The sequence below is a fragment of the Haliotis asinina genome, chromosome 3 (genome assembly GCF_037392515.1).
Source record: "Haliotis asinina isolate JCU_RB_2024 chromosome 3, JCU_Hal_asi_v2, whole genome shotgun sequence".
Classification (NCBI taxonomy): Eukaryota; Metazoa; Mollusca; class Gastropoda; order Lepetellida; family Haliotidae; genus Haliotis; species Haliotis asinina.
In genome coordinates this window covers 57,763,345-57,788,120 of record NC_090282.1, presented here as the reverse complement: position 1 = coordinate 57,788,120, position 24,776 = coordinate 57,763,345, and the positions used below count along the sequence as shown (strand labels likewise).

The window sequence follows — 24,776 nt, the reverse complement described above, 5'->3', positions numbered from 1 at the left end:
AAGTCAGATACTTGTGAAATATCAGTAGTAAGAATATTGAAATCGGTTTGCGATAATTGGACAATTTATACGGTTCCTAGTATAAAACGCATCCGGCTACCAATCGAGTAATTCAGGTAAATTCAGGAAAATTTACTATATTTATGTTTGTCTTGTAATTAATATCTGTACGTTTGAAATTATCTGGATATTTTTTGATAATAATGTTTATTTTTGTATGTAGTATTAATGAGCTGAATATTTTTTCAGTTGTCCCTTCTTTAGTGACGCACTGAGTGTTTGAAATCACCCTCCCTCTTATTAACGCCTTATGCTGAAATTAATTCAGCAGGCTAAAGGTTAATGCCTTGCTGACCAATCAACTAATGTATTTGGAGATGTGCAAGACGAATTAGGATAAGGTCATTAGAAGGTCATACCAGTTACCAAGTAAAAGATTTCTAGTGAAGAGAAATATTGTAGTATCTGCTTAGAAATGAAATAAATCTTGAAGCATTAAATTCTTGGTACATTCCCAAAATGTTTACATAATATTTACTAAAACTCTTTCAAAAAGTCAAACTGAGTTATGAACAAAATTACAACCTCAGGATCTGAAACACCCAAGAAAACCTGTCCAGATACTTGAGAAGAAATCTACCAACTTGAGCTGTCATGTGTAAAATACTGAAATGTTCTTTCATATGCTTTGGGTCATGAGGCCTTATCACAGAAAAATACTGTCACTTGAAACAAGGGTTCATCTGTTGCTGTCACTATGCCCCTCACCTGTCTACATCCTAGAATGACGGGGATCATACACTCCGGCTCAGTGGCTTGTGTGCTCTCATCAATTAGCACAGATCGGAACTGCATCTTCGCAAGACGAGGATCACCAGCTCCAACACATGTACAGCAGATCACATCAGCAGCCTGAGAGGGAGCAAGCAATGAGGAGAAAAAGGTGTAACAGCTATGAATGTGAGATTCCTGCTTATCAACAGCAAAAGTAATCTGTATTGAAATGTTGCACTCACAAAATGAAATAATTTGTTATCCATAAGTTTCTTCAATACTGTGCTTCCCAACTACTAGCCACTCAAAGAAATTACTAATCTTCAGCAGTTAATCATTATGATACTTGTCAATCAGCTACTACATACAGTTGTTGGAATGAACAAAGGCCACGTCCATTCCACAACAGACAGAACCTTCATCAAGTGCATATAACAATTCAGAGGATAACCATCACCTAAAAGAAATCTACAAACATTGTATTTCTGAAATGAATACCCTACTTAGACAGAGATAATGTCAAGGACAAACACAAGGCACAAAAGTGGGAATCAGGCCATGGATCATAGATCTTAATGTCATGTAAGACCTGAGTGCATTGACTTTGATACAGAATGGTACAAGAGTTGTTGCTTTATACAAGCTTCAGAAAAACAGGGACGATCTCATGGTACAAGAAGAGGTTCATGAGTTTCATAGAATCAATATCAACTGAGGATAGGTGTGGTATTTCAGTGTTCACAAATAGTGTTTGACCCCTGCTGGCCCCAGTGTCTGACGGAATATATTACAATGACTTTATCTGAAGTTGTTATTTGTGGCATGTGACACATGTTTACTGCTTATAAATTTATATTTATAATGTTTGTCATCATACAATGCTAATAATTTCAATACCAGTTATGAGAAATGTTAAATCTGAAATGTGTGTTCAATTTTACTCTGTGGGTCCTGTGAATTTTCAATGGGTAAGACAGACATCTGAAACTTAAAGGAACCAATGTAATGTTACTTTGAAACACCATTCGTAAACACTGGTATTTTACATGTGATAAGAGACAATTTTACACACATAAAAATCACGAAAGTTACCTGCAGTAGCTCCTTTTCACACTGTTTCTTCAGGGCACGATACCTCTTCTCATCCTGGGAGGACAACTCTCCTGTTTCATCTTTCAGCTGCTGCAGCTTCTGCAACTCTGGCACGCTGAAACAGAGGACAATACCTTGTTGAGTATTATAACAAAATATTTCAGTATGGAATTTTGCCACAGCTTTCCTCATCAAAATGCAATCAATCTTTAAAGACTCAGAATTCCTGGCTTGTTGGAAATGAATCCAGAAAGTGAATTATTCCCAGACTTGATGATGCAACGACATACAAGTACTAAGTGAATCAGAGTGTCACCACATTACACTATCTCATTGAATAGCTTCTTTCTTCAAACTGTACATCTATACCACCATCATTGCTTATGCTGCCTTACCTCTCCATGTTTCTAATCTGATTGTGCAGTGCCAGGAAGGATACAGGTGAGTCGATGGCTTCCCTACTCTTTGCACAAAGTCGCACAACCTACAAAGAAATCAAATGTATAATCCTGCAATGTTTGGATGTTAATATAACAGTGATGGTAATGTCAGAGGTTAGAACACAAACTGTACATTACACTGATTGGTAATTACCCAATGCGAGAATACCTGAACGTAAGCCATATGTTGAATCTGCTTGACCTACTTAAAATACAATTATAGATTTAATGTGAGTAAAATACCTGTTTTCACAGACCCAGAAAAAGACAATTTGAGCGAAAACAACCACTGACCTCATAAAGAGTTATAACTGTATATATTAATGATGTTATCTTCAATGGTTTTGATAAGCATACAAATACACAGTGGACACACCTTGAGTCCTGTGCGATGGATCTTTTCCGTCAGTTGATCCACTGCAATGTTAGAAGGTGCACACACCAAGACGGGACCGTTGTTTTGCTTCACAAGATGGTATACAATTGTGGCTGACGTCACCGTCTTACCAGTTCCAGGAGGGCCCTAGGAAAATACACAGAATACATAATGTCATCAGAGACTGACTCAGACTGAACTACGTTTATAAAGTGAAAATAGTTAGTGGTATTAGCATCGAATCAAATAATTACAGCTTTTCTATAAGATCACTGTGTAACCTATGAGTAAGAGTGATGCAACAGGTTTGCTTGTTGTCTAGTGTGGCTGTACCTGGATAAGGCTTGTAGGTCTCTGCAATACAGTCTTCACTGCATACACTTGGGAGTGGTTCAACTCAGGCAGGCCTGGGGCGGAGAAGCGCTTCGGCAGCTGACACTTGAGTACTACATCCTCCACCTCATGGCCAAGTAACTTGTGGTAGATGTAGCCCCACACTGACGTCTCATCTACAGCAAATGTCTTCAGCGCTGCTTGCATCCTGCACAGGACATACAAACGTTATTTTAGCTTCAAACAACAATTCAAACATGGAATTCAGCTATAGTTGAGATGTTTATAATTTCTTGCACATGAATGAGTGAGTGAGTGTGCTTTAATGACACTTTTAGCAATATTCCAGCAATATAATGGCAGGGGACAAAAATGAACCCGGGTCTTCTGCTTGACGCTTTAAGCACTTGGCCACCTCATCGATCCTAACATCTTTTGAAATAACTTTACCTTGGTTATATTTATACAAGGAAAAATCACACACAAGCACTAGCCACAATGTTACCTGTCAAAAGATGTTGACTTCCACACAAAATCCACCACAAAGTTATGAGTACACTCTGTTGGTACGCCTGCGTTGCTCTTGAGTTCTATTGCAACTTCATCGCTGTAATCTGGAGTCAATGTAAGGAAACACTAGCACAGAATGGAGTTACATCATTCAAACAATTCTTAAACTACTACTGAGGAAAAAGGATTCAGCAGAGAGAATGTTTGTCTACTTGCAAAAGCATTCTGACCTATTCATTTTTAAACAGAAATTTCACCTTTTGGATTACTTGCCCATTGTATTGGATATAATCTTTGACTCACTTAACAAAGCTCTTATTCTCAAAATGTTCATATTCCTAAGACTTCTTAACTTTTATTGAAGCCAATGTGTTGCAAATGGGCCTATGAAGTTTGTAGGGCTACGATTAGTACGAATGTTTCAAGAATAGCTAGCCAGGACCTTGACACTATTTCAAATATTCATAACCGATTTTTTATCTTGATACAAGGATACTGTCTGGGATCTTGATGACGTGGCCAACACCAGACCATGGTTTGTGCAACTCTCCGATGTAACGAAGTCGTAACTCATCTCCATGCATCAGTTTCATCTCTGAAAGACAGACATGACATCCATCTCAAACACACTAAATATATGCCACGGAAGCAGAATCAACTCTAACATGAATAACTATCAAGCCACTCTGACCACCTGCGAGTTTAACAGAAGATTTGCATGACTATAGACGTTAAAATTATATTTATATATCAATGATAGAAATGTTCTATAAGATTTAGTGACTTAAAAAAACTTATTTAATCATAAGGTACAAAATGCCCCTTATTCTAATGCATATGTAGCTGTACATTTTGGATACAAAACATTAATTTCAAGTTTTAGGGATTACAGAATACTTGAAATTAGTATATACCATAGCTGACTGTGACTTGGTATTTATCCCAACAATGAGAAGTGATGCCATAATTGCTTTGGTATTGCACTCAAGTTCACAATGCTAGTTGTTTTTACGAATGCACAAACCTGTTTTACATCTACGTAAACTACAATGATTTGAACATGGACAAAAATAATACTATTTACCATTTCAGCCGCAAACTCAATTTGGCATGGCCAAATCTCTAACCAGCTCTTAGAAAATATGGTATTTTCCATGCCAAAGACATACAATCTAGCTTAAGAAACATCAGCTGAAATCTAATAATCTCACCATCATTGGCAGAGGACATGTGAAAGTATGCAATCCTCTTCTTGTTCAGGCCGACATCCCAGCGAGCCACAATGTTATCTTGAGTCTGTGACTCCTTCAACTTCTTGTCATAGTCAGCTTCATGCTTCACCAGTGGACCAAAGATGTTCTGATACTGGTATGCATCATCGTACCTGTCAACATGTTAAAGATTATGTTTTGACACTGTCAACCAGCAAAAAAGGATGTAGGACTTTAAAGATTGTATATCTCATCACAACTCACCTGAGAAGTACCTGTTGTGGCTCTTCGTCTACCCCTGGTTTCTCAAGATCTTCCAGTTTTGCATCTGGGTTTTCCTGAAAATGAAATACACTACTAGTTATCCCACCCAATCAAATCACTACACTGCTAGCATGCCACTAGTCTTACTTTTAAATTTCATGGGAAGTGAGTGAGTGAGTTTAGTTTTACGCTGCACTCAGCAATATTCCAGCTATATGGTGGCACTCTGTAAATAATCGAGTCTGGACCAGACAATCTAGTGATCAACAACATGGGCCTCAATCTCAATTGGGAACCAATGATGTGTCAACCAAGTCAGCGAGTCTGACCACCCGATCCCGTTAGTCGCCTCTTCCGACAAGCATAGTCACCTTTAATGGCAAGAATGGGTTGCTGAAGGCCTATTCTACCCCAGGACCTCCACGGGTCTTTTACTGGAATACCTTTCCAAGAAATGAGCCCATACAATTTAGTTCACAATCTTGGTGTTGAATTCTTTTTATCAGCTTTGGTTTCAGATTTCAGCATTTGGCTGTCTTTTCGTGATGCCATCAAGCTGACTTCAGGACTATTTTTCGTTGAGACATATTATCACATGAAATCACTGGAAAGACATTTTTCGTGGAGACATTATCACATGAAATCACTGGAAAGACTTCTATATCGTATGTAGGTGAATCTGGGCAAATGGGCCACACCTTCCATAGCTCCTCCAGCTTGTTGATCTGCTGAGCCGAGATCTGCCTAGCTCGCATCTGGTCTTGGTCGGAGGGCACTTTCACCAGCCAGGACAGGAACTGACGGTCTTGTATCAATGGTTGCCACTGACTGGGATCCCTGCAAACAGCAAACATATCATCATGCAGTCCATTCTTATTGCAACAATAATCTTCAAAACTGTACAAAAAAGAAACACCACAAAAAACAAAGCAATAACTAAAACATTTTTAAGAACTATTTAACCTATTATTATTAATATTATTATAGGATATTTATATAGCTAACAAAACATATAATGCTGTGTAACCAACCAGTTCATGTCCTTGAGATTGCTGAGGGTAGCACATGGATGGCGACACAGCAGGACAACGACTGAGTCAGCCTTGGCAGGGATGAAGCCAAGGAGAAAGACATTCCGACAGCCACAGTTGTAACACTCAAGCACTGTCTCTCCCAGTGGGCCATCCTTGTGAAGGGTCACTTCCTTTGCCTTTGCTCGTACCAAATGGTTGATGATGTGGCTGAAATGTTAGCGAGATATCACAATTTACCTAATGAGTAAAAGTTTACATAATGTTCATCACAACTATCCACAGACTAGCGATCATAGTGATCAACAATTGAGTCAAGGATGAACAACGTGCCTACCTTCCTGACGTATTGCCACGGCCATTACAGAACCACTTCTTCGTTGTGTTGCAAAACACCACGCAGGCGGGGTCGTGGATTCCACAATAACTGAAAGAGAAACACACAACTAATGTACATGCTTACCAAGGCATGCATGTGATAGTCAAACATGTTTGTTCAGATACAGTGAAGTTGAGGCATTTCAACCTCATCTTGGCTGATTGATAGATTCAAATATTAGATGCCTTAGCAGCAAAACTCAAGGGCACCAGGACACACATAATTTCCACTACTGCAGCCATAATCATGCACACTTGCAAAAACATGTCAAAGGACAATCCTTGTTGTTGCCGTAGAATTTCAGTGTGTTAAGGAGTAAAAAATGACATTTCACATCATTCAAATCCAAAGGTAAAAAATATTATTACTCCTTGAACCAAAAATAAACATTTGATAGTGTCTGTGTGTAAAAGGCAGTCAAACTGAGGGAATCATTAGGTCCTGCTGGTGTCATGTTACACTGTTTTTTAACACTGCTTATTTACCATGATCACTAAAAGTTCCACAAAGATCCTGTCATCCACATATGAACAGATACAAAATAAACTGATAAAAGTTAATGGTACTAACAAGGAACCGTAATGCTGACTTACGCGCATGCATATTTTGGAAGATCTTTCATATAAAACTGTTCCTCTTCTTCTTCCTCAAAGTTGAGCTCACCCACACCCTGTGTGATGCCTGTGATTCCTCCATCAATCCCATTCTGCAGCGGTCCATCAATACCATTCACCTGAAATAGAAAAGTACACAGCTGCACTATATATGTATGTGAAAAGTGAACAGCTAGCTTCATATGAGCATACTAACAATTTACATTCTTATCTGTTCACAAGCAAGTCTGATACTGCACAACAATTTGGAGGTTAAAAACAAAGATCTCACAAACAGTAAACACTTAAAACTTTTTAAGCCTTTAACAAAAATGGTTAATTCATAAGGATCATGAAAGACAGGAACAGCAGGCATAGAAACATTGTCAGTGTGTCACAAATCAAGTGTAATTTATGCAGTTTTAGGTAAACTATTGTTTCCACATATAGCTATGCACAACTTTGTAACTGAACATGCAGTCTTCTCTACATGCTATATGTCCAAATAAATTACAAATTTATGGCTCTATAAATACAAAGTCTGAAAACAAGGTGACAACTTTGATCCTTGAAGCTTGATCGGCAGTATTTCTTTATCACTTACAGGGGCCCTAAAATATTCTTGATTTGATAATAGTATCATAACTTCAAACACTGCACAGTCATTCTGAAAGAGCATTCGTGGGTGTAAAAACATATTTGCATATTGCTATAAGAACCAGTTTATTTGATACATCAACTTGTATGAGTCATGTCATAACAAATATAATAGAGAAAATCATAAATGTAAGTACTAGAATAATAGTTTGTGATAGTAGAAATGGTACGAGACTGAGTCGTTTAAATATATTTCCCTTTGGAAAGATTAGCTAATATTAGATAGCGAGTATTTGAGCGAGTAAATAATATTCTGAAAATACTATTTCACGTACTGCCCTACGCTCCTGGACATGGGAGTAATCTTCACTGCCTCTCCTATAATAAGTGTTCACTTTTATTTAAATAGTATATATAAAAAGAATTCATGTTAGAAAATCATGCCCCTTATGTGCTTGTGAACATGCATTACACCACACTGTGATTTGTTTCACCTGGACTTTCGCTGGTACATGTACTTGTATCAGGTTCTGTGTTACTTATCATGAGATTCGGTTGACTTGGTTGCATCAAACCAATCAACCTTGAAAATTACTGAGTGTATTTCAATACAGACTGTATCAAATACCCATGATTTCTGAATGAAGGCAATTCCTGGAATATATTCCTGATGTACTGCCACTCGATGGAGTGATCAGTTAGAAAAAAAGTAACATCATTGAGGCTAATTGTTTGCAAAATGACTCATCATGGCTCAAGTATTGTATCCACAGTCTACAGCCTTTTGTCACATTTACATATCTGGGAACTAAGGCTGTTACGATACATCGAACAGTCTGTGAATCAAACCGTAGACCTTAATGAATTCAATTCATTATTCAAGGTCACAAAAACCGAATATGAATGAATATTTACAATTTTTAACGAAGCATGTTTTACTTGAACCGTTATAATACACCGAATATTCGGTAAATCAAACCGTAGGCCTTAATGAATTCAATTCATTATTCAATGTCACCAGAACCGAATATGAATGAATATTTACAATTTTTAATGAAGCATGTTTCACTTGAGCCCATATGTCCTTATTCAGAGTGTGCAAGAATGAAGAATGCAGCAGTGCAAGTCATGTTAGTTTGCAAAGGCGGCACATGGTACTGTGTACTATAATTATTAGTCTATTACATATCAAACTTCAGTGTCATGTGAGATCACTAGTTGTTACAACAAATTAACGGTCAACATGGGGGTTTCATATTGTGCATCAGTCACTTAACTGCAATAGTGTAATCATGAAACATTATTCATATTCGTTATCCAATATTCATGATACATATCATTTCCACCACATACTATATTCGTTGCAGCCCTACTGGGAACCAATAAAATAACATCATTACTACCAAATACACCTTTTTGTTACAGTAGATTCTGGGTGTTATCACTTCCATTTCAGAAATAAGTTTATCATTCAAAACTGTGTTCCTCATAAGATATTGCTTGTGTGAGATTGTTACAGCAACATTACACTAGTGTAATACGGATACATGTATGACGTCATAAAGGTTTGGAGTTATGACGTCACAATGCTAATGTCGCTGTCATGGTTGTGCTGGACCTTGTTTAACTCAAGGAAAACTGGGAGTCCTCAAAGTGTACCCGTTGTTTCTATCAATTTGTGTTGGAAGTAGTTAACAGAATACTAAACTCACTTCTGTGAAATACCATTTTCATTAAACTTGTGACAAATTTGGTATCAAACTTGCTTTCACTCATTTGATACCATCATTCACTCGTTTAACATAAATGGTATTACATGGATGGTTGTTTAGTATCCTCAATATATTTCTTAGTAGTATAGTAGACATCACTTTGACAGCAGATTTTGTACAAGGCCCTGACAATACCATGACGTCATGAACTTGATGTCACCATTTTATGACACTGCACTGCAAGTCTAATGGCAGAACTGAGTTCAGCAATGCACACTGTTCATTGAAACCTAATGAAGAATGATTTTTTTTATGATAATCTCACCCTCGTGTCTTCAATGTAAATGTCAGGCAGGCTTGGCAGCGCCATACTCCAGACTTATGTGTCCTGCACAATGATGCTTATGCCCAGGCATTACTATGCTCGACTAACGGATTTACATCTAGTCACAAAATGCTATTTTGGATTTTTTAACAAAAATAGGCATGAAACAACTTCAAGGTCATTGTATATTTCTAAAGGGACTGACCTTTCTCTAAATGGATGGTTTCTGTAGAACTGCCGTCAGCGATATGGGTATTTGACTGTCGCCATTACAGGACTACACCTGCTTAATCATGTTAATACGTGGAATAAATATACAGCACTATCCCTGGTGTAAATTTAGCTATGTCTAAGATATGCATACCTGTTTAAAGTTAGCCTGGGTGCAAAATTTACTTACATCAGGACTAGAATTCATCAAATATATCAACATTCATTGATAAAAGTCAAAATATTCTTGGCAAGCCTCAGATATTTATAACTCATGAACTCGTGGTGATATATTTGATTTATAAAAAACTAAATTCTCTATGTAGCAAGCATCAGTCAAAAATCCTTAGATGGAATTCAAGATTTTCCAATATATATTTTCATGTTCTTGTCATTAATAATTATAATAATTATTATCAATCAATATTATGCTTTGTAGCAATTTGTATTTGGGTGATAGTAGTAATATTACCATTAAAAAGGTAAATGCTTTAACTTGATATCAACGTACTAATTATGTTAAAATATAATTTATATTTCAACCAATCACGTCGCAGGACATGATCACGTGAGAGATAGCAAAAAGCGAGCAGGGGTCATTGCGATTCCGAGCCCTGCAGGAGAACACGTTTTTACGTGGACGCTTCATAGAGACACTCTGTGTCCTTTGGGCGTTAGTTTGACACCTCTACAAAGTGATCTCTGATCAGTTGTGAGGTTGTGAAGAAGACAGCTATGTTGGAAGGTTCACTGGCCTTTCGTGGAGGAGCTTCTCCAGCTTCTTGACCAGACTCAAAGACCCGAACTTCAAGATGGCTGACGCCATGCTGAAGTCGCCCTGCGGCTCTGGCCCCTTGTCTGAAGGAGAAAGTGAGAACAGAGAGCGGGAGAACAGTGGGCCAGCATGCAGAGATCATATGCTAACTCAAACCTCTCAACAATCCCATGTGGGTGGAGAAGCTCCTGACACAAATCGGTTTTTCCAGCAGATGATGGAACAGGCACGCTGTACTCAAGAATTGTTGGAGCGTGTCAGCTCTCTCGTTCCCGCCAAGCGTGCCAGGGAGCGGGAGGAGGAGGCAGAGCAGCCAGAGAAGCGGTCACGCAGCGAGCCATCCCTCCAGGAACCCCCCCAGGCGTCGAATTCCACTGCTCAATCAGCGACGAGCGCCTTTGATGGCCTCCTGCAAGACAGCAGCAGCCCAAGTGATGAGGAGGTGGACGCCGATGAGGATATTCTTGAGTGTTTGGTACAAGAATTCACTGGAGCTGCAACTGTGGGGAAGGATGTTCATCCTAAGATTGCCAAGGCTTTGGATAGTCTGCTGTTTAGAACTATGCCTGATGACAAATATAAGGAAAAGGCATCTACCTACGATCGCCCTCAGAACTGAGAGAGACTTGATGGGTCAAAGGTTAACCCGGAAATCTGGCCATCCTTGAACAAGGACCCCAAAGCCGAGGATATTAAATGGCAAAGACTTCAAGGAACCCTGATCAAAGCAATGATTCCCATCTTAGAAGTCTTGGATACTGTGTACAAGGTCAAAACCAAAGAAGAGTCAGTTGACAGCATCGACTTTGGGGGTGTGGTGAGAAAAACAATGGATGCCCTTGCTTTGATTTCACACGCCAATACAAAACTGAACCTGAGACGCCGAGAATTGCTTCGGCCTTTCCTCCATACACAATACAAGCAGTTGTGTGGACCAAATACACTTCACGCCGCGTCCACGTCATCAAAGATCGGGTCACTACCATCGGCCCACAAACTACAACCCCCCGACACAAGGAAAAGGGAAAGGTTTTTTATACCGACCCCCAGCGTTCAAGAACAGGAAGCCGCAGGACGGGGAGAGGAGATATTAGAATCATGGAGTAGCCTAGAGGAGGTGAGGAACATTTCTGAATGTCCTTTCATTGATCCTTGGGATTTTAAAGGTGGACAGCTTCAGTTTTACTCTGATGAGTGGGAGAAACTAACCTCTGACCCTGTTATCTTACAGATTGTGAATGGTTGCCGTATCAGTTTTGATGGCATTCCCTCTCAGACTTGGCAACCAAAAGAGATAAATTTCAATGAATTTGAAAGGCGCATCATAAATACTGAAATAGGGAAACTGATATTGCATAATGTAATCGTGCCTTGCAACCATGAGCGTGGGGAATATGTGTCCACAATCTTCATTCGGAAAAAGAAAAACGGTACTTATAGACTCATTCTGAATTTGAAACATTTGAACAAGCATGTTGAATATGCGCATTTTAAGATGGAAAGTTTAAATTCTGCTATTTCCCTTGTCAGACCAGGCTGCTACATGGCATCTATTGACTTAAAGGACGCTTATTATTCGGTGCCGATACATCCTTCACATCAGAAATTTCTTAAGTTCACTTGAGGTGGGGCTCTGTACGAGTTAACGTGCCTTCCGAACGGACTAGCGTGTGCACCCAGATACTTTACAAAACTGTTGCGGGTTCCTTTCTCACATCTGTGGGCAAAAGGACACATGAACGTTGGATTCATTGATGATTCCTTTATAACTGGTGATAATAATCGAGAATGCTCACGATTCGTTATGGAAACCGCTGAACTTTTCACTCGCATCGGCTTTGTCATACACCCAGAGAAGTCAGTTCTTAAACCTAGTCAACAAGTGGTTTTTCTGGGTTTCATCATTGATTCTCTTTCTAAGCGTGTCATTAACGACAGAGAAAGCTGACAAAATTCAGAAGGCGTGTATTCAGGTGATGCGACAGCCCAGTGTAAGTGTGAGGCAATTAGCAGAGGTGATCAGGTATTTAGTAGCCAGTCTCCTGGGTGTGAAGCTCGGACCGCTGTTTTACAGACGGTTAGATAACCACAAGTCACATGTAATAAAACAGACGCATGGTGACTATGACCAGTGTATAACATTAACCGAGGAGGACAAGCGTGACTTAACATGGTGGATTCGGAATATACACACTGCTAGTAGGCCCATATCTTTTGACCTGCCATCCGTAACCCTTTCTGCTGATGCTTCTAAGAAAGGTTGGGGAGGGGTACGCGACGGACAGAGCACTGGTGGACACTGGTCACATGACGAAGCAGATAAGCACATAAATTATTTGGAACTGTTAGCACTCCGTGCTTTCTGTGTTAGTGAAACGAACGGTCACATCCGCTTGCTACTCGACAATAGTACAGCTGCTGCGTACATTAACCACATGGGTGGGAAGAAATCCCTACTAAACAGTCTAGTCCGTCAAATGTGGGAGTGATGTATCTCAGAGGATATATGGATAAGTGCAGCTCACCTCCCTGGGAAGTTCAATGTTTTGGCAGATAAAGCGTCGCGGCTGATCAAAGACAATACAGAATGGTACCTTACAGCTAATATGTTTGATGGTGTATGCTACCATTTCGGCACACCAGAAATTGATCTCTTTGCATCGCGTCTGAACAATAGATTACCTAAATATGTCTCGTGGAAGCCAGACCCAGATGCGCTAGCAGTTGATGCTTTTTCTATCCCATGCTGGAAACAGTACTTCTATTATGCTTTCCCGCCTTTCAGTGTGATCAACGCTGTCCTGAAGAAAACGGAGGAGGACCAAGCCAGAGGCATCCTGATCGCTCCTCTATGGAGCACACAGTCATGGTTTCCCAGACTTCTCAGACTCATCACTCAGACGCCTTTGATCCTAGCGCCAGCTCGCAGAATTCTTCGACTGCCACACAATGACGGCCAGACTCATCCGCTGACAAAGATGACACTAACTGCGTTTCTCTTGTCTGGCGATCTCTCAGAAGGTGAGGAGTTTTGCAGAGGGCTACCCAAATCATCATTCAGTCCTGGAGAACTAACACAAGAAAGCAGTATGCCACCTATGTCAACAGGTGGATGGTGTTTTGCAGTGAAAGACAGATTGATTCGTTGTGTCCGGATGTAAGTGACGTGCTTGATTTCTTGTGTGAGCTGTATGACCGGCAGCTTGGATATAGTGCTCTGAACACAGCAAGGTCAGCCCTGTCGTCTGTAGTTGTGTTAGATAGTGGAACCATTGGTAGTCACTCCTTGATAAACAGGTTCATGAAAGGAGTGTACAATGCTAGACCTGCATTGCCCAGAAACATTGTCACGTGGGACACTGGAACAGTCCTTAATTATCTTCGCTCAAAGTCACCTGTTCGAAAACTGACCATAAAGGACTTAACACTTAAAGCAGTGACTTTGTTAGCAATTTTAGCTGGGCAAAGACTGCAAACTGTACATTGCTTGGACATACGAAACATGACACTTTCAGACAATAGTTGCAAATTTAGAGTAGGTAGTTTGTTGAAACATAGCAAAGTAGGCAGCCATCAACAAGAACTGTGCATTACAGAAGTTTCTGTATTGTGACGGTGCTTCGAGAATACCTCGCGAGGACTGCCCCTCTCAGAGGTGTGAACACTCAATTGTTTCTCAGCTATAATTGGCCTCACAAGCCCGTTGCCAAAGACACAGTAGCTAGATGGGTTAAACGAGTTTTAGAGCTCAGTGGACTGGATACCACTGTATTCAGACCTCACTCCACTCGGGCTGCATCAATGACAGCAGCTAAGAACTACAGTGTGCCTCTGCAGACCATTCTACACACTGCAGACTGGAGTAATGCTTCTACCTTCGGGAAATATTACAATAAACCTGTGTTAGACACAACTGTATTTTCACACACGTTGCTTGAAAATGCCTAGAATTGATTGGATTTGAACGTTCATACGCCTTTCTGTCAACACGAAATTAATGTAAATATGTTTCATATTGGTCTGTGTGGTTATTTGAAACCCTTGGCTTTAAATATTTCACGTGATCACGTCCTGCGACGTGATTGGTTGAAATATAATTGAAAATTAAACGAAACTTACCTGGAAGTTGAAGGTTGATTGAGATTATATGAAACCAATCACTAGCAGGGGAATCACGTGCCCTCCGCACCGGTTGGTTTTACCCTCCCTTGTATAAGCGGGTTTCAAATAAACCTTTAAACTATGACCCCTGCTCGCTTTCGCTATCTCTCACGTGATCCCCCTGCTAGTGATTGGTTTCATATAATCTCAATCAACCTTCAACTTCCAGGTAAGTTTCGTTTAATTTTCAAGTTTATATTACCTGTGAATTTTTGTAGAAATATATCATCATAATGATTTCTTCCCAAATACATTCTACAACGTAAGGTTGCAACAATTTTCCCAGACCTTGAATCAATTCAATTTTTGATATTAGATTCACAATTCGACCATTTTTTATTCCATTCTTCATACAGGTAAAACATCAGATTTCATTTAACTCTAAAAATCTAAAGTAAGGTCTCAAGAAGTCAGATTTGATTTTCAATGAATCGAACCAAACTGTTTCAGCCCTAGTACAAACACTTGTATACTACTGCAACATGCTGAAAGACAGCTTCTTCCACACCTGACTAAACTTAGCAGTTCTGCAGGAGGTAGTAATATTATAATGTACCATGGCATGTGAATACATTCAATCCACTGCAACGAAGTTCCACAAGACTAAACAATAACTGTCTGCAGACATCAAATTAAGTAGTTTGTCTTTTGAACAGTTTATTAGACAGAGCCAAACAAAAGAAACTGATGCTATACTATACTTCAGAGGCTATTACTGGAGACTGTCTACCACAACAGCTCCAGATAAGATTTAGCTCCTGTGGTTACTGTGCCGACTGTATTTTGTTGAAGTGGGCACATGTATTTTGAATGTTCAGTGGGTATTTTATTTTCTGTTATCCACTGCTTTCAAATATGTGGGTATTTCAGTAATTTTCTCACCTAAGTATATATAATTTCATTTCTATTATAATATTAAGTTTACTAAGCAAGTATACATAGAGAACACTGCATGAGATCTCATTACATATGAATTATATGAAACAAGTGTCCTACCTATGGTATCTAACCATGGGAAAGCTAGGTCAGATACCATAGGATGGTCACAAGTTTCGTATAATTCATATGTAATGCGACCAAGTGTGGTATTTTATTTATCACCCACATCTTATATGCATTAAATTGACAAAATTGCATATTTTTGTTATTTTCATAGTTTTAAACCAAAACTGGTTTCATAAAGAGGTTGCAGAAGAGTTTTGTACTATAGTACTCTATTGGCATGATGTTACGCTAATGACATCACTACCTTGGTAACCGATGCCATGATGCATGTCTGTTGTCTTCGCCTTCTACAGCCTCCTACAGTAAAGAGTTTCATACTATAGTACTCTACTGGCATTACCTCACGCTAATGACATCACTACCTTGGTAACTGATGCCATGATGCATGTCTGTTGTCTTCCCCTTCTACAGCCTCCTACAGTAAAGAGTTTCATACTATAGTACTCTACTGGCATTACCTCACGCTAATGACATCACTACCTTGGTAACTGATGCCATGATGCATGTCTGTTGTCTTCCCCTTCTACAGCCTCCTACAGTAAAGAGTTTTATACTATAGTACTCTACTGGCATTACCTAACATCACTTGTGGAAACTTTTTATGTTTCTTGACGGATAAAATGTCTCAGTGTCACTTGCAATTAAACAGTGACAGGACAATGTTTGCTATGTTTACATTCCCACAATGCAAGTAAGTTGAAGAATGAATGAATTCACCTGTTTGTAATGAATGAAAAAACAGTTACATCAGAAAATGACCAAATTGATAGCAACCAATGTCTTTTTCATTATGCAAGTGATTTTTATAAATATATTCCGTATGTATATGTTTTAAACTTTTTGTATATCTGACATTTTAAAGTTGTAATTGGTGTGCAACAAGTATTTTTCAATGCATAAATTGGACATTTTCTATGCATATTTTACCTGAATAAGCAGCTTATTGGGCCTCTGTATCACACTACTTTTACATAAAAAGTTACTTTAAAAAGTTCTTGTGATGCAGGAATTCTTGGGAGCAAATAAATATATAAGAATTTCAAGAATATCCATATCATTCAATAGTAATCAGTAGAGGACGTAACGTGTACGCGAGACGGTCTCCCGTTACGCGTACAAGTGACTACCTGAGAGGGGGTCACTCATACGCGTGACTCCCTGATCACAGAGAGAGAAATTCTGCATGTCACACAAAAACATGTCTAAAATTGTTATTTGTGAAAATAATTAAACAAAATTTGCTACAGTCATTGACAGATGGTCAAGTTATTGGATGACGTGAATGAAAACATAAAAAGAGGAAATTAAATTGTCAAAAAATGACAAAAATGTGCAAAATTTGAGCTAAAATTGGCGATATTCAACTGCGAATTTCACCTATGTGCATAATTTTCAGAAACTTACATTTAGTATTTTCTGAAAGCTCATTTATCGTAGATTCATAATATATATGCAGTTTTCGATGCACACCAACGCACACCTGTTTGTTATTGTGTTGAAACATGTTTACTTTCTTCGAAACCGCGCGAATCGTCTCGCGTGGAAGTGACCGGGTTAGCGTGTCATTAATGGGAGGTAACTGATGCCTGACTAAATTGCCCAGTCAAAACATCCGTCTTGAGTCTGAGACTGTGTGAAGCGTGCGTAATGTACATGGCGATATTTCTTGCGTTACATCAAAGGGGTATAATAAATTTAAACAAAATCACGAATAACATTTTTTCATACGGACTACTCTTTTGTTGGAAGTATAATCGTTGGAAAACACGATTAAGAGTGGGGGTCACTTCTACCGATGTAAAAACAGTTTTACGTTTTATGTTAGCTGCCATACCAGTAGATATTAGACTTCAGACGACAATTTTCACCTATGTGTACACTTCACATAAACATGATTTTCATATTTTCTGAAAGCTTATTCAACGCAGATTTACCTCGTACATGTACTTGTTCGTGTACTTTAACGCACATAGGTGTATCATCGTGTTGAAACAAACCTACCTTCCTCCCACCGCTCGTCACAGACACACACAGCGTCCTCACAATATAGTTACGCGTACGAGAGACGCTTCCCAGAAGCACGAACAAAAGTAGTCAGTTTTTGACGGCAATTTTCACCTATGTGCACATTTCACACAAACATGATGTTTATATTTTCTGAAAGCTTATTCCATGCAGATTTACCTCGTATAAGTACTTGTTCGTGTACACGAATGCACATAGGTGTACACTCGCGATGAAACACATCTACTTTCCACCCACCGCTCGTCACAGACACACAAACGGCCTCACAATTTCGTTACGCGTACGAAAGACGCTACCCAGAAGCACGAACAAAAGTAGTCAGCCTTTGACGACAATTTTCACCTATGTGCACATTTCACACAAACATGATGTTTATATTTTCTGAAAGCTTATTCCATGCAGATTTACCTCGTATAAGTACTTGTTCGTGTACACGAATGCACATAGGTGTACACTCGCGATGAAACACATCTACTTTCCACCCACCGCTCGTCACAGACACACACAGCGTCCTCACAATTTCGTTACGCGTACGAGAGACGCTACCCAGAAGCACGAACAAAAGTAGTCAGCCTTTGACGACAATTTTCACCTATGTGCACATTTCACACAAACATGATGTTTATATTTTCTGAAAGCTTATTCCATGCAGATTTACCTCGTATAAGTACTTGTTCGTGTACACGAATGCACATAGGTGTACACTCGCGATGAAACACATCTACTTTCCACCCACCGCTCGTCACAGACACACACAGCGTCCTCACAATTTCGTTACGCGTACGAGAGACGCTTCCCAGAAGCACGAACAAAAGTAGTCAGTTTTTGACGCCAATTTTCACCTATGTGCACATTTCACACAAACATGATGTTTATATTTTCTGAAAGCTTATTCCATGCAGATTTACCTCGTATAAGTACTTGTTCGTGTACACGAATGCACATAGGTGTACACTCGCGATGAAACACATCTACTTTCCACCCACCGCTCGTCACAGACACACACAGCGTCCTCACAATTTCGTTACGCGTACGAGAGATGCTTCCCAGAAGCACGAACAAAAGTAGTCAGCCTTTGACGACAATTTTCACCTATGTGCACATTTCACACAAACATGATGTTTATATTTTCTGAAAGCTTATTCCATGCAGATTTACCTCGTATAAGTACTTGTTCGTGTACACGAATGCACATAGGTGTACACTCGCGATGAAACACATCTACTTTCCACCCACCGCTCGTCACAGACACACACAGCGTCCTCACAATTTCGTTACACGTACGAGAGACGCTACCCAGAAGCACGAACAAAAGTAGTCAGCCTTTGACGACAATTTTCACCTATGTGCACATTTCACACAAACATGATGTTTATATTTTCTGAAAGCTTATTCCATGCAGATTTACCTCGTATAAGTACTTGTTCGTGTACACGAATGCACATAGGTGTACACTCGCGATGAAACACATCTACTTTCCACCCACCGCTCGTCACAGACACACACAGCGTCCTCACAATTTCGTTACGCGTACGAGAGACGCTACCCAGAAGCACGAACAAAAGTAGTCAGTTTTTGACGCCAATTTTCACCTATGTGCACATTTCACACAAACATGATGTTTATATTTTCTGAAAGCTTATTCCATGCAGATTTACCTCGTATAAGTACTTGTTCGTGTACACGAATGCACATAGGTGTACACTCGCGATGAAACACATCTACTTTCCACCCACCGCTCGTCACAGACACACACAGCGTCCTCACAATTTCGTTACGCGTACGAGAGACGCTACCCAGAAGCACGAACAAAAGTAGTCAGCCTTTGACGACAATTTTCACCTATGTGCACATTTCACACAAACATGATGTTTATATTTTCTGAAAGCTTATTCCATGCAGATTTACCTCGTATAAGTACTTGTTCGTATACACGAATGCACATAGGTGTACACTCGCGATGAAACACATCTACTTTCCACCCACCGCTCGTCACAGACACACACAGCGTCCTCACAATTTCGTTACGCGTACGAGAGACGCTACCCAGAAGCACGAACAAAAGTAGTCAGCCTTTGACGACAATTTTCACCTATGTGCACATTTCACACAAACATGATGTTTATATTTTCTGAAAGCTTTATTCCATGCAGATTTACCTCGTATAAGTACTTGTTCGTGTACACGAATGCACATAGGTGTACACTCGCGATGAAACACATCTACTTTCCACCCACCGCTCGTCACAGACACACACAGCGTCCTCACAATTTCGTTACGCGTACGAGAGACGCTTCCCAGAATATGTCAAATAATTGAAACATAATCTGTTCAAAAAGAGGACAAATCTGAGTAAGATGATTCGGAACATTTCTTCAGATCATCAGTATCATTGAGATAGCTTAAAATTGAACTAAGGGTAGACCAAAACGTCTTTAGCTATGGAACATTAGCAATAACTTTGGAATATAACATATTTCTTAATGTCTGAAATTCAGCAACCGAAACTGACACTTACTTGAAACACTGAATAAATAAAGCATTAATCTTGTTTGTGAATGGAAGTTTGATGTGACACACATAAGGAAGTGCAGTTTTGTATGTATTTTTATTTTCATGTTTTTAGTGATGAGTACTATATTTCAGAGCATGGGTGAAGTGAACGTAGGTTGACATCGCACTCACCAATGTTCCAGCTATATGGCGGCAGTCTGTAAATTATAGAGTCTGGACCACACAAGCCATTGATCAACACCATGAGCATCAATCTGCACAACTGGGAACCGATGACAATCTGCCCAATTTGGAACTGATGACGTGTCAACCAAGTCAACGAGCCTGAATGCCTGATCCCAACAACCATATTCATTAGAACGTACACTTACTCCTTCACTACATAAGTATCAGCAAATGATAACCAATAATCACTTGATGAAAAATCATTCCTTCAAGGCATTCATTCACATACAAATACAGGTTTGAAAAGAGAAAATAGGCATGATATATATATTGTTAATGTTATTACTGAAAAACCGTATCTGCTATTACTATTTCCTATTACATATCAACTGAGGCTTCCATAGCAACATGCATTTCCATCCACGTCAGGACCAAGGTTAAACAATGCATACCACTTGGTGACAGTGACTTATCAGTAATATCACAACATAGTATGGTTGGCTTCAAGTCTGCTATTACCGACTCATTTTTTTTCTAATTCACAACTCCTCTATGTGAGAATAGTATTTGTTTTCGTAAATGCTTGGATTGCTAAGCCTGGGTCCCAAAATAAGCATGATTACTTAGAACTTGTATAAGTAGGGGAGAGTGACAACATGAGTATGGTTTGACACCGCTTTTAGCAATATTCCAACTATATTACAGTTGGGAACACCAGAAATGGGCTTCAAACATTTGTAAGTAAGAAAGTTGTTATTTTCATGGATGATGATAAACATTGCTGTTGTGGAAAATCATCACAAGTGAGTGGTAAAAATCAGATTTTTTTCTGTTTCCAACATGACAATGAACAGTCCCTGCCTACACCTTCACTCACAATAGTTGTGAAACATGTGCATTAAAAATATGCCAAGTTCAGTGATGTAGATCTTGAACATTTCTCTGTGAGCAGGGTGCTGTCCGTGGTGATGTATAAAGAATCACATCAGAAATGGGACAACCACAAACAGAAGGTTCTGGTAGACAAAGCAATATGGCTGTATACTGTGAATTGATAACCATGTAGTTAGACAGCAAAGCAGTGTTAAATTCAGTGGACAATCAGGTCATAACATCCTTTTATTGTGTGAGAAATGACAACTGCCACCAAGGCTAATTTACAATGTGACTAAAAGTCTGTCAACAGGTCTGGTAGAAAGCTTCATCCTATCCAATCTAAGATATGCTATAGTTCTTTATACTGTCGTAGTAAAGTACACCTTCTAGTGCTTTTGTGATAACTAACTCTGGTGCCTCACTATGAGGATGTGGGCTTGAATCTCAGAAGAGCTCAACCCAACAGAAGTACTAGAATTTGTTCTTCACAAGGAAAGTGTATTCCCAAATACAACATATGTTACATATGACCACTTTCTGAAGGACATTGTGTAGTCTCCAATCTATACACTTCTTGTCTTGTGTTACAGATTCTCACACAGTATTCATACAAATTGCTGTCCCAAAATATGGCCAGAACAGTTAATCTCTCAGTTAGTCAATATATCATACAAGGGAGTAGAGGGTTTGAGAAAATGGAGCCATAACCCCACCCACCCCCACCCCCCACACAGAAATTACAAAATCAAAATGCTGTTTCACATTATTTCACTGCAGTAGTAACATCAACACCAAAAATTTCACTACAAAGTTCCTTGCACAGTGTTCCCAATGACTTAATTATTTAAAATTATTTAAAATTTTACTGGTCATGAATGAAATTTCCTAGTCATATCCTATCAGTATTTACATAAGTATACTAACTTGCTAACAAATTCAAAATAATAATCTAAATATTTTGACATGCGTTTAGAGAATCAGAAAAAACTTATGCTATTTCTGGTTCATTATGTTCTATGCTATAATTCAGGGTAGTAAATAACTGAACTGAAAATTCTGAATGTCTGACTACACTGATCAATCACATGGTGCTGGATCTACTGTCATTTTTAAGTTATTTTTTAACCTGGGTATTTCTGAAATCTAATAAGTTTTGTGGCCATGAAAGCTCAGCCATAACTGTCATTTCGCTTATCATATTTTCATTTTAATACATGATTATTTATGAGCTTTACTTCTAACGAGCTTTCAATTTACTGGTTCCTAAAGAATTTTATTGGCATTTTCCAGGTACGTATCAGAGAATGGAAACACTGATGCACTGACACTTTTATCCATATCAACCTAATCTAGCAATGAAAGGGAAAACGTCACAGCTGGTTAGAAACAAGTTTGCATCATTTTTAATGCGCAGTACTCCTTTTAAATACAATGGTATGTTATAGTTATCATCAATTTCTACTTGAAACCATACACCAAAATACAACAATTTATTCATGATTATTGCATTGGAGCTTAGGTATCTAGCAGCTAAAACTTGCTTTTCATGGTTCCAGGATCATTTTCTCTCAGTGAGGATATACTTAGTAACTAAAATCAATACAAATGTTAGTAGTGACATTCTGCTCTCTTGGTTCCAATAAATTTACAACAGAAGGTGAAAAATCCTCAACATTTGAGATGGATGTCCAAACCATTTAATATGTTAATATGCCTTGATGAAAAAGGTGTATCCAGCTAAAGCTGATAATGTGAGGTCTCTTATCTTGGCTGTGGCAAGTATGTCACAATACATGGTGAGTTCACCTACTTTGCAAATAACTTGGACTGACTGAAAATGTTTGCATACTGAAGATAAACAGACAGGGCTTATGGCTTGAGTTCAAGAACAAAAATTTTCATACCATGGTACATTGTGGTATTCTGAGTTGTAACATCGTATTACCATGATATAACAGATTGCTTTAGAGTTTTTGCCTTATTCCAAAGTCATCTGCCATTACTCATGTATCAGTGAATATGTATAGAAATGACTGAAAGTTATTTCAGTCTGCAACATTAGCCAAAAGTTTCATATGTATGAATCTAGTAAGTCCTGTTTTGTCTAGAAAGAACACCTAACATATAACCAAATGACAAAAATATTTATTCAGAGAAAAATTTCTGGGAAGTGGATTAAATTGCTTAGGCAGAGACTCATATTTTATCATTCACTTTCCAATGTTGTCATGTCTTTCATGGAAACTTTGGCTATCAATTACGTAGTCAGCAATGTTCAAGTTACAACATGATGGCCTTTAAGTAATCATGTCTAGGTCTGCTAAAACAGTGGTTAAAATCATGAGCAACAATTCACAGAAAGAGTCCCTCTCTTTTAACATAGTAAATGTGCTCCAGGGATTCTTTCCCCAGTGTAATATTCTAACACTGAAATTACTTCATTGATTGTTTTCTATACCTGTTCTAGTTTATTGAATGTTCGTTTATGGTGAGGTATGCGTACATGTCAGTTTGTAATTTTGGTTTCAGGTGGGGTGTGGGGTACAGGCAGAACTCGTACCCAGTCCACATTGGTTCATACATGCACAATCTTGACAATTTGGGGCGGATTGTAGTTATATAAGACAGAATAAATAGTACCTGGCAACTGTGGAAAATTTAAAATAAATGCAATTATTCTCTTCAAATAAACTTTCGAACCATGACAACACCAATAAACAAACAGGAACCCATACCGAATTACCAACCCAACTTGAGAAGGAAAATAGGTCATAACTAAAATAGAGCTGATAAGCAGTAAGAGTCCGCGAGTGATAAACTAAAAAAAAATCGGAATTATTTCTACTTTTGTTTTTAAACAATTGAGAACATCGGAACAAATTGGTATGACTAACACTTTTGCAAACATGTGGGCGTGCTACTTCGCAAACCCGTTTCATGAAACGTGATTGACCCGGACTTGCACCTGAGAATGGGAAATACACGTGGTTGCGAAATTCTCTAAATTTACCTGGCCTTGGCTCTGACTCTGTCCCCCATCAAGCTGCGAGGCTTGAGTTTGAGACTGGGTCTGGGACGGAAGGGTAAAATCTGTGAAGTCGAAGTCGGATCCTTGTGTATCTGCGCCCAGAAGGTCGGTTTCTTCGGTATCCAGGAAAGTCAAAGTTTGAGAGCTGGGTCCATACGCATCTACGCTCATTTCTGTTATTACAAATACCGCACAGGATTACACTGATAATTAAACACCTCGACTGTCTATCTTCCGCTTGTCACATGTTAAGGTCAACGGTAAAAACTGGAAGGTTGTGTAAAACTGAAAAATTCGTTGAAATGCAACCCTTCACGCCATTTCGTTCTCTAGCAGCTGACGTCAGGAAGTAAGCAAAAGTGATGACGAAGTTCACATTA

General features: G+C 39.0%; 2 protein-coding genes across 2 annotated transcripts in view; both read right to left on the bottom strand.

Annotated features, from left to right (window-relative positions):
• The window catches only part of LOC137278220 (regulator of nonsense transcripts 1-like), a 38,309-nt gene extending 13,539 nt beyond the window's left edge, over positions 1 to 24,770 (bottom strand). The window contains exons 1-14 of the mRNA XM_067810435.1: positions 24,379 to 24,770; positions 7,004 to 7,143; positions 6,369 to 6,458; positions 6,032 to 6,241; positions 5,699 to 5,837; positions 5,001 to 5,074; positions 4,737 to 4,909; positions 4,022 to 4,120; positions 3,521 to 3,629; positions 3,016 to 3,223; positions 2,683 to 2,829; positions 2,262 to 2,350; positions 1,867 to 1,981; positions 769 to 912 (exon numbers count right to left, since the gene is read on the bottom strand). Of these exons, the coding sequence (XP_067666536.1) occupies positions 769 to 912; positions 1,867 to 1,981; positions 2,262 to 2,350; positions 2,683 to 2,829; positions 3,016 to 3,223; positions 3,521 to 3,629; positions 4,022 to 4,120; positions 4,737 to 4,909; positions 5,001 to 5,074; positions 5,699 to 5,837; positions 6,032 to 6,241; positions 6,369 to 6,458; positions 7,004 to 7,143; positions 24,379 to 24,567 (1,926 nt within the window). The 5' untranslated portion in view covers positions 24,568 to 24,770. The remainder of the gene's footprint in view (positions 1 to 768; positions 913 to 1,866; positions 1,982 to 2,261; positions 2,351 to 2,682; positions 2,830 to 3,015; positions 3,224 to 3,520; positions 3,630 to 4,021; positions 4,121 to 4,736; positions 4,910 to 5,000; positions 5,075 to 5,698; positions 5,838 to 6,031; positions 6,242 to 6,368; positions 6,459 to 7,003; positions 7,144 to 24,378) is intronic.
• LOC137278221 (AP-5 complex subunit beta-1-like) overlaps positions 6,959 to 24,776 on the bottom strand; it is a 68,383-nt gene continuing 50,565 nt past the window's right edge. Inside the window, exon 26 of the mRNA XM_067810438.1 lies at positions 6,959 to 6,975. The gene's annotated coding sequence lies outside the window, so the exon portion shown is untranslated. The remainder of the gene's footprint in view (positions 6,976 to 24,776) is intronic.